The 14,894-nt window shown below is 42.6% G+C and overlaps 1 protein-coding gene across 2 annotated transcripts in view; it reads left to right on the top strand.

The window, feature by feature from the left end:
* The first annotated feature begins 2,181 nt into the window (after window positions 1–2,181).
* Window positions 2,182–14,894, top strand: part of nsd3 (nuclear receptor binding SET domain protein 3) — a 30,291-nt gene continuing 17,578 nt past the window's right edge. For both annotated transcript variants that reach the window (XM_080042803.1, XM_080042804.1), the window contains exons 1-13: window positions 2,182–2,315; window positions 4,906–5,747; window positions 6,345–6,584; window positions 6,737–6,899; window positions 7,000–7,154; window positions 8,576–9,235; window positions 9,318–9,492; window positions 9,577–9,677; window positions 11,677–11,722; window positions 11,839–11,969; window positions 12,604–12,729; window positions 12,837–12,963; window positions 13,055–13,255. In XM_080042803.1, coding sequence (XP_079898929.1) covers window positions 4,950–5,747; window positions 6,345–6,584; window positions 6,737–6,899; window positions 7,000–7,154; window positions 8,576–9,235; window positions 9,318–9,492; window positions 9,577–9,677; window positions 11,677–11,722; window positions 11,839–11,969; window positions 12,604–12,729; window positions 12,837–12,963; window positions 13,055–13,255 — 2,923 coding nt within the window. In that variant the 5' untranslated portion in view covers window positions 2,182–2,315; window positions 4,906–4,949. The remainder of the gene's footprint in view (window positions 2,316–4,905; window positions 5,748–6,344; window positions 6,585–6,736; window positions 6,900–6,999; window positions 7,155–8,575; window positions 9,236–9,317; window positions 9,493–9,576; window positions 9,678–11,676; window positions 11,723–11,838; window positions 11,970–12,603; window positions 12,730–12,836; window positions 12,964–13,054; window positions 13,256–14,894) is intronic.

Genomic DNA, 14,894 nt, shown 5'->3' on the forward strand with positions numbered 1-14,894 from the left:
AGGCTACATTTAAAGCCAAGCAGAATTGTGCTTTATTTTTAATACCTAGATTATAATGCCATGTTAGGCTACATAGTTTAAAAAAATTATAACTTTTTTAAATTTGAAAAATGGTAGGTCATCAAGACTGGTTTAGAACATGACTGAATAAATGCAAGACATGTAGCCAAATTACTGTCACATTCCCTTCAAACATGACCCTTTTTGGTTCATTAGGTTATAGATTATATTAATATTCATGATTATTGCACGTTTTGTCTGTCTAGTAGTGTGTCTGCCTCTTAGACCATAGTCAGCTCTGTGTGTCCCTGTTGGAGGACACAGTGAGGTCATCTGTAGATAAAGTCTTGTCTCTAGACTCTAAAGTTGTTATATGGTTCAAATCACTATGTTCAGCAGAAACCAAAAACATTGGTGTAGGCATAATTGGCACCCAAGCCATGCCTTTAGGGATAGCACAAGATTAAACCAAGGATCTCAAGAAGGGACTGTCAGATTTGAATGGCACACTGTGTTTCACTTGCTGTCCTGTTTCTGTTCGAGATTCAAATAAATATTTGTAAAACGATAATGAGCTGAGCATTTCTGAAATGTAAATTGACCTGTGTCGTCTTTGTTTTCATCATGCCAAATATCAAGATAAATTGTGACAGCATTAATCTGGGAAGTGACAGAGCTTGTGCTAAACTATTTGATATGGAATTGCCTCAGAAAAAAATCTACTTGGTGAGGTTTGATTCCAAGTAGCCTAGTACAACCACATAAATAGCCATACCATGCTTTTTATTAATAATTTCACAAAGGCTTTGTGGTGCACACTAGATTGACTATGGACTACAACAACTGCGGTACCAGCAAAATTGAGAGAGTGAGAGGTCTTTTATATTTTCTCCTTCCTCTCAGCTACAGATCAGGCGAGGAGGCGTAAAACAGCCAATCAGAGGCGCTGGTGGTGCACATTATCTGCGTCTCCTTGTGGTTAGGGTGGGAAAATAATTCAAAACAATTATTTAATATTGGTCACAACCTTCAACCTTTGAATCCCCAATAACAATATTAAAAATAGACTAAATAATCTTTTAGGCATCTTTTTTTTCAACTCCAATGAAAAATGACAAGCATTTCATCTTTCATCATATAGTTTCACTTCTATTTCTGGTATTTAAGCATCTGTTAAAGTGCAATAAATCAATCAATCAATCAATCAATCAAATAATGCCATCTCTTAGTCTTTCAACGCACTGAGTTTAACTCACCCCGGGATTATTCATTCACCCCTTCAGCCTGGATCTGACATAAGCCTTCGATTTTAAAACAAATTCTGCAGATTAAAACCTTGGACCTTTGCTTGGTATCATATTCCAGCCTTTCAGTGTGTTTCTACGTTGTTTAATATTTACTTTTTTAAGTATAGCAGCTGCCTTTACCATTCAATCTATATTGTGCTTTTGTGGTGCAATTTTTTGGAAATAATATGCATGTGTGGGAAACAAAATGATGGGCCCCCGGAGCAGTGTACAACACTTTGCCTGGTGGGTAATTCAGCCATGATGAGAATATATTATTATGTGACATGAAGCACCACACCACCCTCAGAATTTGTAAAGTAGGCTATAGGCCTATCTCTGAAATATACCATTTCACTAAAGAGCTGAAGGATGAGTTTATGAATTGAACAATGTTTGTCCTATTTAAAACAAAACCTGCAAAACCCCACTGGTCATTTATTCTCAACTGTGAATATTTGTTGATTTGTTTGGTCTCAATAGTAGCCTGCACTGAATATCTGAAGAAGAAAAAAAACTATCAATTTAATTGTATTGACAATGGTCCAGTGGGATTTGTGACGGGGCCTTTTCCCACTATTTCATACACCAAAATGTATGGAAATAATCAGTAGAATGATCAACAATGAAAAAAAAATTGCAGCCTTGGAGATTTAGAAGCAAGGTGCTTTTGTTAAACAAGAGGAAGAGGGAGTCAGAGACTAAAGAAGACACTGGTGAAAGGGGAGGCGAGAATTGAACATATCTGTTGTGTGTAGAAGGTTTTTTTCCCCCTGCAAAGTAAATGCTCCTCCAGTAGCCCATACACTGAGGAAGAGCCAAGCATCGGGATTGGGCAGCGACCAGATATAGCGTGTAACACCCGCCTCCTTCTCTGTGGAGAATTGCGTTAAAAAGAAAAAGGAAAAGGCCTGCGCTTTATCTATAACACAGGATTTATTTTTGATTTGTTGCCCCCTCCCCCTCCTATAGATTAAACGAGGAAGCGTTGCTGGCTGGTGTATGTGTTTAGAATGGGACACGCTGAAGGTACTGACATTTTCTTTAAATATGTTTTATTAGCTTGCGTCTCTACTCGGCATCAAAATCTGTGCTGCTTCTTCCCCCCGTTTGGCGATGAGGGTGTTTGCCATAGCCGCCGTTGATCCATGTTGTTGTCGTCGTCCCTCTCTCTCTCTCCCGCTCTGTGCTATCGCTCGTAGCTAACATATTTTCAGGCACATATTTTCTTTGCCCCACATTGCCAGCAATGGAGGTATCATTACGCCAGACAATTTAATTTAAAGGGGCAAAGGCAGCCATATTGGCAGTGGAACGTTAGCCTAGCTAACATTAGCTCTCCCTTTGATCTTCCATGTGTGATGATGCTCTTTATTGCACGCGCAACAAATACCTGCAGACGTTTAGCCGTCAGTGCCTCTCTAAAGACCAACGGTCGTGTCGTATTTTGAATTATAACGGTTATAAACGCGTCTTATCTCATTCTTCAAGACAATCTCCCATTTTACTTTTAATGCCATGTAGCTCTAGGCTAACATCGCAGAAAGCTATAAGATCATTCAGTGTAACCTTTTCTCTCTGCGCAGTCATTTTTATTCGCATTTTAATTTAACCACACAGTTTGTGACCGAGTGTTGATGTACACCAAATCAAATGTGAGCCCTTAATATAACTCCTTGTGACCGTTAGTTGACACCTTAATGGGTGTTTACATCACCGTTGTCTACATTTGGCAGCGCTGATGGGCAGCCTGTCCTCAAATTAAACCACGATCAGTGAGGTTATTCACCGGTTGCAATAATAATCTGAATTAATCACCATACACACCAACAGTGTCAGTATTAAGCCTATATATAAAGGGGCAAACCAGATTATTTGTTTTGTATTTGATAGCAGTCCACCAGTGTGTGTTTTCGTTGATGGAATAAAATACAACTCAAAATTATCCAGGCAAAAGGGAACTTGCACAGACTATGATTAACCATGCCAAAACTTCTCCAAGACTGTCCTATGTGGTTTTCTTCTTTTCGAAATAGTTTGACCACTCATAATTGTCCACTTCACGTACAGACGAGACAGTTTGTCACACGTTATGTAATGGTCTCTAGCTCCCTCTGATTTAACAAAAGCACTAGTGCTGCCCCACAGGTTTCTTGTGTTTTCATAGCAAGTTTAAGATAATGAATGGGATAATAATTACCTCAATTAACTTTGAGAAGGCCCCTGTGAGTGTATGTTTAAATGTAATACAATTGATTCATATTGCGTTTCAGTTGTCAATTTATTGTTTTGTGTATACAATAGTGGAACAGGCCCCTTTAAAATCCCAATTCAACACAATTCAATCAGCTAGTTTAATCATATATTCAGTTTACTATGATACACGACCAAAGAAAATGAAAATCTTCAATCAGCTCTTCAGCTATGAGCTAGGGATGGGGCCGATCCGATCCAGTATCGGTATCGGGTCCGATATGGCCGAAATCTGCGTATCGGATATCGGACTGACAGCGCCGATATTAAAATCCGATTTTTTTTTTTTTTTTTTTTTTTATAATTTTTTTTTTTTTTTTTTTTTTTCTATGTAACATGCGCCGACGTTCGGTGGAGGGAGAGAGGACATCACTTTATAATTTGACATACAGTACATATGAGTTTGTTAGCCAGTGAGCTAACCAAAGCTAATCCAAGTCAAGGAGAGGCTTGTGACAAATTCTACTATGTAAAATACAGCCAAAGAGAGAAAGACTGTTTAGACAAACAGACCACCACATATTCTAGTGGGGCAGAAGTGATCATTGAGAAGGATTTCTGCCTTTAAGATAAACCTATATGCATTTGTGTATATTTATTGCTCTTTTAAATTAGAATTGCTTAAGCCTTCCTATACATAACATCACCACCAACGAAAAAATGTATAACAATTATGATATCGTATCGGTCAGTATCGGTATCGGCCGATATCCAAACCCCAGGTATCGGAATCGGATCGGAACTAAAAAAAGTGGATCGTCCCATCCCTACTATGAGCAGAGGTTATATTTGAGATAGGTAGTATATTTTGAAGATTGTTATTCATGTCATGTATCGTATGACTTTCTTAAAGCTTAAAGGCTGAATTATCCACATAGCAAAGTATTGTGGGACCCGGACCCCAAAAACCCCCAGTCCACTTGTAGCCAATCATTTTGTTTCCCATGCATGCAAATGAACTAGCACATTTCAATACTAAAGTACAATCTTAGTTGGAATGTTAAGGGCAGCTGCAACACTTTAGATTATAATAATTGTTGCTGTCTTTTATTGGACCGTATAACCGTGTATATACAGACACAACATGATTCAAAATTACACAGTGCAAAGGTCCCTAGCTGCAAACCGCGTTGATGTTTTTATATAATTTTATTGTTATCAATGCATGTATGTACTGTATGGTTGTATGTACTTAGCAGTGGCATGCAGAGAGTGTCATGCCACACGTTTTATAATTTCTTATAGCTTTGTGTAGCAGAAATGAGTTGATACCGAGCAAGCATTTAAGTAAAAACACAGTGTGCCGTTTTGGATTTAATCAGAGCCTCCTTGTGTCTCATTTGATTACATGTATCTCTGTCAACAGGTCCAGCCAAAGAAAAAGACAGTTAAGGATGCAGGAGCCCAACAATGGATTTCTCCTTCTCTTTCATGCAAGGGATCATGGGAAATACAATTCAGCAACCCCCTCAGCTCATTGACTCAGCCAACATCAGACAGGAAGGCACCTGTGACACCGGCAGTGACCCGGGCGAGGATGGTGGACCCTCCTACGATGCTGCCCTGGACGCAGAGTTCTCCTACCCGCCGTCGGCCTCGGAGGACATGTCGCACGTCGCCAACGGCTACCCGCCGGGCTTGGGCATGTACGAGCCGCAGGCCAAGTTCTCCATGTACTCGCAGTTCCCCAACGGCTCGGCTAACGGCTACGGGGCCATACGTAGCTATGGGGAGCATGGCCTCCTGCCAGGGGAGGGGACAGTCCTAAGGGGCCCGGGTCTCCAGGAGAGACCTCTGTCTCCTGTGTCTCCCCCTCTGCCCACACACCATCCACACCTCCACCACCACCATCACCATCATCTGCCCAACCACCTCCATCACGCGCACCACTTCCACTCAAACCTGCCTCATATACAAACCCACGCACACCCACAGAGTCCACCGCGGCTGCCCCAGCACCACCTGCCCCACACGCCTCACATCATGACCCACAATCTGCCCCCCCCTCCCCCGTTACACCTGCCTTCCTCCAGTCCTCCCCCCTCCCTGGTGGACAGTACCCCCTCTCCTCAAGCCTCCCACGCCCCCGGTGGGGTGCTGAAGAAAACCAGCTCTCCAGAGATCAAGCTGAAGATCATCAAGACGTATCAGAACGGGAAAGAGCTGTTTGAATCTGCGCTGTGTGGAGACCTGCTGCAGGAACTGCAGGTAATGCATGCATGCATGCATGTCAAAGGGAGTCTTTCTCTGTTTCACTCGCACACAAACGGACACGCACGCATATTCAAATTAACACAAAGGGCTGTGTCTTATCACTGAGGACCCCATGGTAATGTCCTCTGTAATTTTTGTATTGTTTTGAGTATAACTGTTCAAAAATGTATTCCCAAAACCCTGGACAAGATGAACCAGGATAATTTAAATACATATACATAATAATGAAACGAGTTCCAGGAAACCAAGTCTAAAATACCTGGCTTTGTCAATATAATAGTTATTAACCACAAATATTGAGCTTACTTTTGTAAAAGACAAGAAGGAAATCTTCACAATTTAGAGACGGATACCTGCATTTTCTGGAATTTTTCAATGAATTCTATGAAAAGAAAGTATAACTTGTCTATTTTAAATGTATATGGCTACTGTGAGCATCTTGGTTTACCTTTAACATCTTCTCAACAGACCTGTGAAGGCTTATATCTGTGCAAATTTTGATTTCAGCAGACAGAGAAATACATTTTTGCGTTTCCCTTTGTTAAAAGAATATAGTTAACTGCAGTCCTTTTCTACTATCTAATTGTCAAGGAGTCTCAGAAGAACGATGCCGCTCAGGTGCAGCGCAGACATGAGAGGAAGAAGGACAAGAGGAAAAAGAGTGCGAGGCTGCAGCTGCAGGGCCAGGAACACAGTCTGGACCAGAGCCAAGAACAGGCAGGTACCGCGGGCCACATAGAGGACCTCCACATCCAGCCCATTGAAACATCGGCAGTCGAGACAGAGAAGCCTCAGAAGACCGTTATCAAAACTGAACCAAAGACGCCGAAGGCAAGAGCACAATCTCTCTCTCTCTCTCTCTCTCTCTCTCTCTCTCTCTCTCTCTCTCTCTCTTCCCCCCACCCCCGCCACACAAAGCAGCTTGAATTGTTTTCACGCCAGTCAATGCATATTGTAGTAAACATTGACTCGTTCGTGTCTAGGTTCCGAAGGTCCATCATCCATCAGTTATCCAAGAGACAGGCTTCTGTAAGGAGTTTGTGATAGGAGACCTGGTGTGGTCCAAGGTGGGAACGTACCCCTGGTGGCCCTGCATGGTCTCCTCTGACCCACAGATGAAGGTCCACACCCGCATCAACACCAGAGGTAAGAGTCTTAACACTCACTGTCAACCTTGTATTTCACAAGTGTGTGAAAGTTTAAGAATTTGAGAACTGCTTGTCTTTCTTTCTCTGTTTTTGTGCAGGTCACAGGGAGTATCACGTCCAGTTCTTTGGCAGCGTCGCTGAGCGAGCCTGGATCCATGAGAAGAGAATAGTCAATTACCAGGGGAAGCAACAGTTTGATGATCTCCAGGCAGACACTCTGCGCAAAGCCACAAACCCTGTGGAGAAAAGCAAAGTATGTTCAAATTAGTGGTGGGCCGATAACGGCGTTAACGTGCTGCGTTAACGCCAGACTCTTATCGGCGATAAAAAAAATATCGCCGTTAATCTCTTATTCCTCTTATTTTAGCGCGGATGTATACCTGGCCGAATTGCACTGTAGTGCACGAGTCAGAACGAGTCCGACTTCGCACCTGTGTACCACATCAAACGTAACGTGCTGACATGGATGCAGCTAGGAAGCCGCCGGGTTTGCTTCAGGGAAAATGTATTTTTAAGAAGCTTCCCAATGGAAACCTCGACAAGACCAAGGTTGTTTGCACCTTGTGCAATGCGGAATTGGTTTACTGTAGGAGTTCTAACAGTCTGTGCTCTCAGAAGCGGCCGGGGCATGCGTGTGTGCAATGGGAGAGCTTTGTGCGGAGAGAAAAAAAAGAGACAAGGGAAATCGCCAAAGCCAATGCATAGCCTCGACTCATTAAAGGTTGAAAATCACTGAATTACACAACATGTAGGCTAGCCTATGGCTTAAGGCTATGGAAATCATTATGGAAACAATATTTTTTTTTATCAGTGATAGCTCAGCTGATCTCGTTGCTATAGAGACCACGTCCGTCCGCTTTGTTTGACAACTGACAGAGCTGCCAAGTCTCACCCTTTTGGCCGTGAGACACACTCATATCAACCAGCTCACACTCTCACACGCTAGCCTACAACTCAAATTTCTCACGCGGAGAAGTTAATCCCCAAAATAACGATTGTTTTGCGGGACTTTTATTTTGACAGTCTTATATTGAAAAGCTAACGGACATGAGTTCCGTGACATCCTCTTTCTGCACGCGCGTTAACTTGATGCATTAGGTGTGCACCTGCACAGGAGATGAGCCCCTGGTCTGATGCGCCACCTGGCTTGAGAAACACGTTCTCAAAGACTTACTTTGAGTCATTATTTAGGGAGCACACACATATTATGAATGAATTCAAATGAGCCATTTTAATCTAGATTAATCTAGATTAATTCCAAAATTAATCTAGATTAATCTAGATTAAAACAATTAATCTATGCCCACCTCTAGTTCAAATACATCTAAGACTGATGCACTATAAAGATGCAGTGTAGGCATTATCAGTGGAAAAATAACACCAAAATCTAGTTGAGACAGCTTATCTTTGTATAACTTTATTATTTACCAAATATTAATTAAAATACTTTTTATGTAGCAAATACTTTTATTTCATTAGGGGTCGTCTATTTTTCTTGCTAAAGCTGAAACTTTATTTTCCTAACAAAGAAAAAAAGGACATTATTGGAACAGGTTGAACCTGACTGATACTGGACTTTTGAAACAAAATATAAGTCGTTATGCCGTTTTGTTTTTCTACATATTTATATACAGTACAGAACATATCTTAGGTTTTACATTTTTTCCTCTCCAGCTCCTGAAGCCTATCCCTCAGCGGGAGCGCTCTCAGTGGGAGGTGGGCGTTGGCCACGCTGAGGACGCCTTCCCCATGACGCGGCAGGAGCGCACTGAAACCTACACCTTCATCTACGTGGACCCAGAACCTGCAGGGGCCCCACCCAGCAAAAGACCTCCTGGCAGACCTGAGAAACAAAACCGGCGCTCCAGTGGCTCCATCAGTAAGAAGGAAGAAGCAGGAGTGAAGTCACCAGACAGAGAGCAGCCGCCGCGGAGGCAGCTGCCGCGCAGACAGTGTAGTGTTTCAAACACGGACGAAGGCACCAACTCCCAGGCCTCCAGTGAAGAGAAGAAGTCCAGCTCCCCAAAACAGAACGCTGGCTGTGAGGCTCGAGCGCGGCCGGACTCACCGCCACCCGTCAGGGCCTGGAAAACAGCCGCTGCCAGAAAGCTGCTGCCACTCTCCATCACCATGAAGAGGCTGAATGTGGAGATCACAAAGTGTGACTGGCCTCTACTGCAGAAAAAGGCTGCTCCCTCTCCGAAAAAAGAGGAGGAGGAGGAGGAGGGGGGGGAGGAGGAGGAGGAGGAGGAAGAAGAAGAAGAGACGGAGGAGGGGGAGGAGAGAGTGGAGAGAGAGGCCAGGCAGCCCGACCTGGGATACTGCTCACCTGAGGTTTGTGTAACTGAGGCTGACGGACAGATTTACACATGACAGTTATCCTGTAAGGATGTTCAAATGTCAATGCTTTCAGCAGGACAGCAGAGCTAAACCCGAGCCCAGTCCTGAGGAGGAGGAAGACGGGGACGAAGGTGAAGGTGAAGGTGAGGAAGAGGGGGAGGAGAGGAGAGGCTCTCCCGCCAGCCGCAGGAGTGAGGAGGGAGGGACGCAGACAACCTCCTCTCCCGGATCACAGCACAGTAGTCCACACGGTCGGTAAAACCCAGACATGCAGGGTGGTGTTGTTTTTTTTCTTTCAGTAAGACATGCAGCTCAATATTTGCATGCATTTTCAGATTCTCAGGAGCGGAAACTGCAGCGGCGCTCAGTCAGGAGCAGGTCCGAGTCAGAGAGAGGCAATGATCCCGTCCCTAAGAAGAAAACCAAAAAGGAACAGGTGCCAGTCCTTCCCATAACCCTGAAAAAAAAGAAAGATATTCCAATATCACAAGTGTGGCCTACTATTTAGGTTTGATTCAAGCTGGATACCATCTCATACACTCTGTTTTCTTTTATCCTCTACTGTCAGCTTTCAAATCATGGCTGATTTCCCCAAAATACAATAAAACCAAGTTGGAAAAAAAAGATGTTGACGGGGATGTGTTGTTTTAGGTAGCGATGACACAATGAATTACGACCACAGAGCTGTGTAATACTGAAAGAGGATTTTACAACACTGGAAAGTAAAACAACAGTCGTTATTTCCTCTTTTGCGTCAGGCCTTTTCCTGGCTCAGAATGGGCGGACTGACTTTTTTGGGGTCGCGACAATGCAACAGTAAAGGCAAAACTTTTGTGTATTTTAAGAGGGGTGTGTGGTTGGGAGAGGGCAGTTTCTGTCCAGATAAAGAGCATTTCAGTCAGCCTGTCAATCACTGTGTTACCATGGAGCTCACTGAATGATAAAATCACAATAAAGAACCTGTAGATATGAAGTCAAAATACTAATAATGACTAGCTATTTAATAATGTAATTGTTTCTAATTGATCAAAACCATGGAAATTGCAAGAAGGTAGGGCTGCTCGATTATGAAAACCATGATTATTTTGATTGACATTGTGTAATCACGATTATTAAAGACAGTTAATCATTGATTTAAGTACATCATGCATTTATTTAACTTTTAACAAGGTTGTTTCTATTAACACAATGATTTTGGACTTAATGAAATATAGGCGTAATTGAACTGAAAACATGGAAAATAGAAATAGGCTAAATAAGTGAAACATATTTTGGATAATTGAATAAAGTAAATGTCAAAATAAAAATAACCCGTTGCAAATGGTGTTGATAGGGCATGTATTTTGCTAGCAGGAATGTGAGTGCATCATATAGTTATGTCTCAAGGAGCTGGCTGGATAGGCAGTTGCATTGTACAGTGTTGCCTGTTGTGGTGGCAGGAGTCAAGGAGCTTTAAACTTCCTGTCTTTTGTATTCATTGATTGCTTGGTCATCATAGACCACTAAGATTTGACTTAAAGTGAGTAAACTAATTGGTCGAGATGTTTTTAGGTGCAGACATGGTCGCGTATGCCTTTTTTCTCTCTCTCTCCGGCGGTCGCGTATGTCACGTGACTCGCGTGTCCGCGTGTGACATATCTTGCACATTATTTTAATGTGTTGAGAGTCTGAAGTGTATTCAGACAACACAATTAGTTGTACCTTTCCTCTCGACCAAAGGCTGACTTACTGCCGTCCTCCGAAGTTTTTCAAAACACCCGGCAATGCGCAACATCTCCCTCCTTCTCCGAAAGCTTAACTATCAGGTGAGAGAGGGGCCGAGCGGAGCGCACAGCAGAAGGGTTCGCTGCATTTACAAGCCTGCATGCCCCTTCGTGCAGAAAAATTATAGTTTAATTACGATTGTTTTGTTTTCATGATTGAGGGAAGCCGAAATTGAAATTCAAGTTATTGCCCAGCCCCTCAAGAAGGATGACTTAAATTGGGCTGAATTTGTAGAGGTTTATAATGGCTATATTTATTCTCAAATTGTATAATTTTGGCGCTGGTGATTTTCCTTCGGCGCTCGGTAAATCCTCTTTGGGGAGCGCCGAAAATGTCTCTATGCAGGAAAAACCCTGCCTAACCACTTGTCAGGTTAATTCCTCTTTACAAAGTGATCCATCCTGAATATGTGCTTCAACATATCAAACCATATTGCATTGCCACAAATTTGACACTTTTTTTTTTTTTTTTTTTTTTTTTAACCTCTGTCAGCACACCTGTTAGGCGAATGCTTTGACCTCATTGACATGAATGAGTGAGCTTTTATAATCAGTTATTTTATGCAGTGCTATCTGCTTGAATGCAACCTTTATTTGAAATGTCTTCATCCTTAACCTGCTGCCCTCTAAATAAAAATAAAAATAAAATAACCTTATCTCCCATGTTAACAGGCTGAGATGGCTCCTGAGACAACGCTGAGGACAGGCTCACAGAAAGGTAAGGGTGTCCTTCGGTCATGCGTCTTCCTTTTTGGTGTAAAATTCCTTGCATTTAGAAGAAAAAAAAAAGTGAAACTCATTGTTTTTTTTTTCTTCCACTATGTGATCCTCTAGGAGCCAGTGAGATCTCGGACGCCTGCAAGCCTCTGAAGAAGCGAAGTAGAGCTTCGACAGATGTGGAGATGGCTTCTTCTCAGTACAGAGACACCTCTGACTCAGACTCTAGAGGCCTCAACGACCCACAGGTAAAAATGAGGTTTCTTGGTCACACAAAATATACACGCAGAGGCCAAAGTCACATGTCTTGTGTTTAATTTGCCAAGTGTAGAATTGATTGGACAAACTGTCATTCATCTTATCATCATCGTCCCAGCTTAACTTTGCCTATTTGCATTTTTTTATTCATGCATCTTCATGCTGGTACTGGAGATTAAACAGAAAGATAAGCTGCAATGATTTTGATTTATTTTTTATTTTTTTTCGATATTTTTTGGGCATTGTTATGCTTTATTGACAGTGCAGAGAGACAGAGGTGAAATGGGGAAGAGAGGGGAGTGACATGCAGAGAACGACTGCGGGCGGGAATCGAACCCGGGTCTGCTGCTGGGTCCGGCCCGGGGGGGCGTGGGGGGGACGCCCTACCAACTGAGCTAAGGGCGTCCCCAAGATGTTTTTCTTAAAAGCAAATATGTGGTGCTTTCAGCTTCTCAAATGTGAATATTTCACAGTTTGTTGATCCCATTATAGTGTATTAGTCCAGATATCTACACTCGAGAACAATGTTGGCTCACGTTTGGCGCGTCTGTTCTCTGTAAAGACTGAATTCCTTCACACACACAAACACGCCAACACATTTGCTCTTTGTCTTTTTTCTCACAGGGTTTATTTGGGAAGAGTCTGGATAGCCCGGCGGCAGCAGACGCAGATGCTTCAGATACTCAGTCTGTGGACTCCGGCTTGTCCCGCCATGACGGCAGCACTGGCAAGAGAGACACCGTCTGCCAGGTCAACACTGCTCATGATTCATCGCTTTGGTTCTCTCCTTCTTCTAGCAGCTCTCGGCTATTGAGTCATACAATGTTCTTATTGTCTGTGTATGTGTTTGTGTGTAGATCTGCGAGGTGTATGCAGAGGGTTTGGTGGTGTGTGAAGGCGACTGCAACAGACGCTTTCACCTGGAGTGTCTCGGTCTGACATCTCTACCTGAAGGCAGATTCACCTGCTTGGAATGTAGAAACGGTAAGCCAATCAGAATGCATCTTCTGTCGCATCCTTTTGTGTTTTGGCTCTTTCCTATCACGGAACTCTCTCACCGTCATTCTCTTTCTAGGTACTCATCCTTGTTTTAGCTGTAAAGCAGAAGGCCCGGAGGTGACGCGCTGCTCTGTGTCCGGATGTGGCTGCTACTACCACGAGGAGTGTGTCCATAAACTCCCGGGCGCCACCAGCGGCACGGACGGAGGCTTCTGCTGCCCCCAGCACAGCTGCTCTACCTGCTGCCTGGAGAGAGACCTGCAAAGAGCCAGTAAAGGTAAAATGAAGGAAAAAACAATGACAAATCCCCTTACTTCTGCTCAGTCAGTGTGTGTGATACAATACTTTAAAGGTTCCTTTGGAAAATAGCAAAATTACATGTGAAGAGTTATAGTGGACAGTGACCTGCTCAAGGAGTGTCACTCAATTTCTTAACGGCAATCAAACCATATAATGGAAGAGAAGTCTGCGTTGTTTCTCTGATTTCCTGTTTTGAGTCTGCAGTGGCTGCTCTGTGGCAAGGCGCTGGTGCCACATCAGCAAAGTGTGAAGATGATGAAACTTTAATTTTCCATCACAGTTTCCTTTTCAATTATGTTATTGAGCAATAGAGAAACACTTTAATATTAAAGAGGGCAAGGGGCAAGGCTGCAATTCCCCTGCGAGAATATGCCAGAGAGAAGTGCAAGATGAAGGAATAAGAGATATAGAGTGTTTTTTTTATTGAGGGAAATTAGAAGGAAAAAGATGAGACTGAAAGAAATCAGCATTTCCTGCAGAATGTTTGGTGACACATTCTTTCAACGAACATCCGCTTCCACCTCAAACTAAAGGTTCTCTATTTGGCTGCAATAGCTGCAGACTATTAGAGAAAAACAAAGTATATGTCATGTTCCTTACAACGTCTTTTAGATGATGATGCATTTTCCTGCTGGAAATTGTGCAATCGTTACAAGGGAAGAGATGCACTATGTTTGCAACAAAGTTTTATGTATCTTGGTTTTATAATAGTTTAAGAATTTTTTTTTTCACCATGCAGGATTTTTGCTGTTTGTCAGATTCTGACCATACTGTGAGTTTTACTTATGGATGGATGTTTGAGAAATGCTGTGAAAAAAGCAAGTAAATAAAACCTGAAACATGCTTATTAACATGATAGAGAGGAAATAACTTCCTTAAAACCCCCCGGGTTCTCACCTAGAAATAACATCCTTCTGCAAATTATGATCTACAGTATATATTTATTTGATTAGTATTAAGAGTCTATTGTACATCCAATCCCAATAGGAGATCATGGTTGTACAGTTCAGTTTGTCTATGCGGTCCATATCAGTGGTAGCAACAACACTGATACCGAACATTCACACATTTGTGTTTTGTGAATTTCTATTCAGCAACTTTGTACCATCTATAATAAAGGATGTTTTTGTCCCCTATTGACTCCCATTCAAAATGGCCTTTTTTTACCAATTTGATCCTGCTGTCATTACAGCATAAAATGATTTTATGCTTTCATCCTAGACACAAAGCATCACAATTTATCATTTTCAACATCATCACCATTTTGAGCCATTTCCCTATATTTGGCATAGGGTTGAATTACAAGCAATTTTCCAGGTTGTCGGTCCTGCCCCCCACAGTGCAATAGAAAAAAAGAAATTCAACCTAAATGGTGTGAATGTGTTGGTAGGGTTGCTAGTGTGTGGTGCATATGTGTGTATTGAGAAAATATAGTGTGCAGTGTTTCCCGCACGTTCACTCAGCAGCGGCGCTCCGCCGCTTCTATAAAAATCCTTCTCCTCCGCATTTTCTATTTTTTTTTTGTACGTAGCTCCTTTTAGAAAATGGGCAGCGCGTAACGTAAATTGCGCAGCACGCGGCACATCATCACGTAGCCAACATCTAAGAAGAAGAAT

This window comes from Ammodytes marinus (genome assembly GCF_949987685.1).
Source record: "Ammodytes marinus genome assembly, chromosome: 2".
Classification (NCBI taxonomy): domain Eukaryota; kingdom Metazoa; phylum Chordata; class Actinopteri; order Uranoscopiformes; family Ammodytidae; genus Ammodytes; species Ammodytes marinus.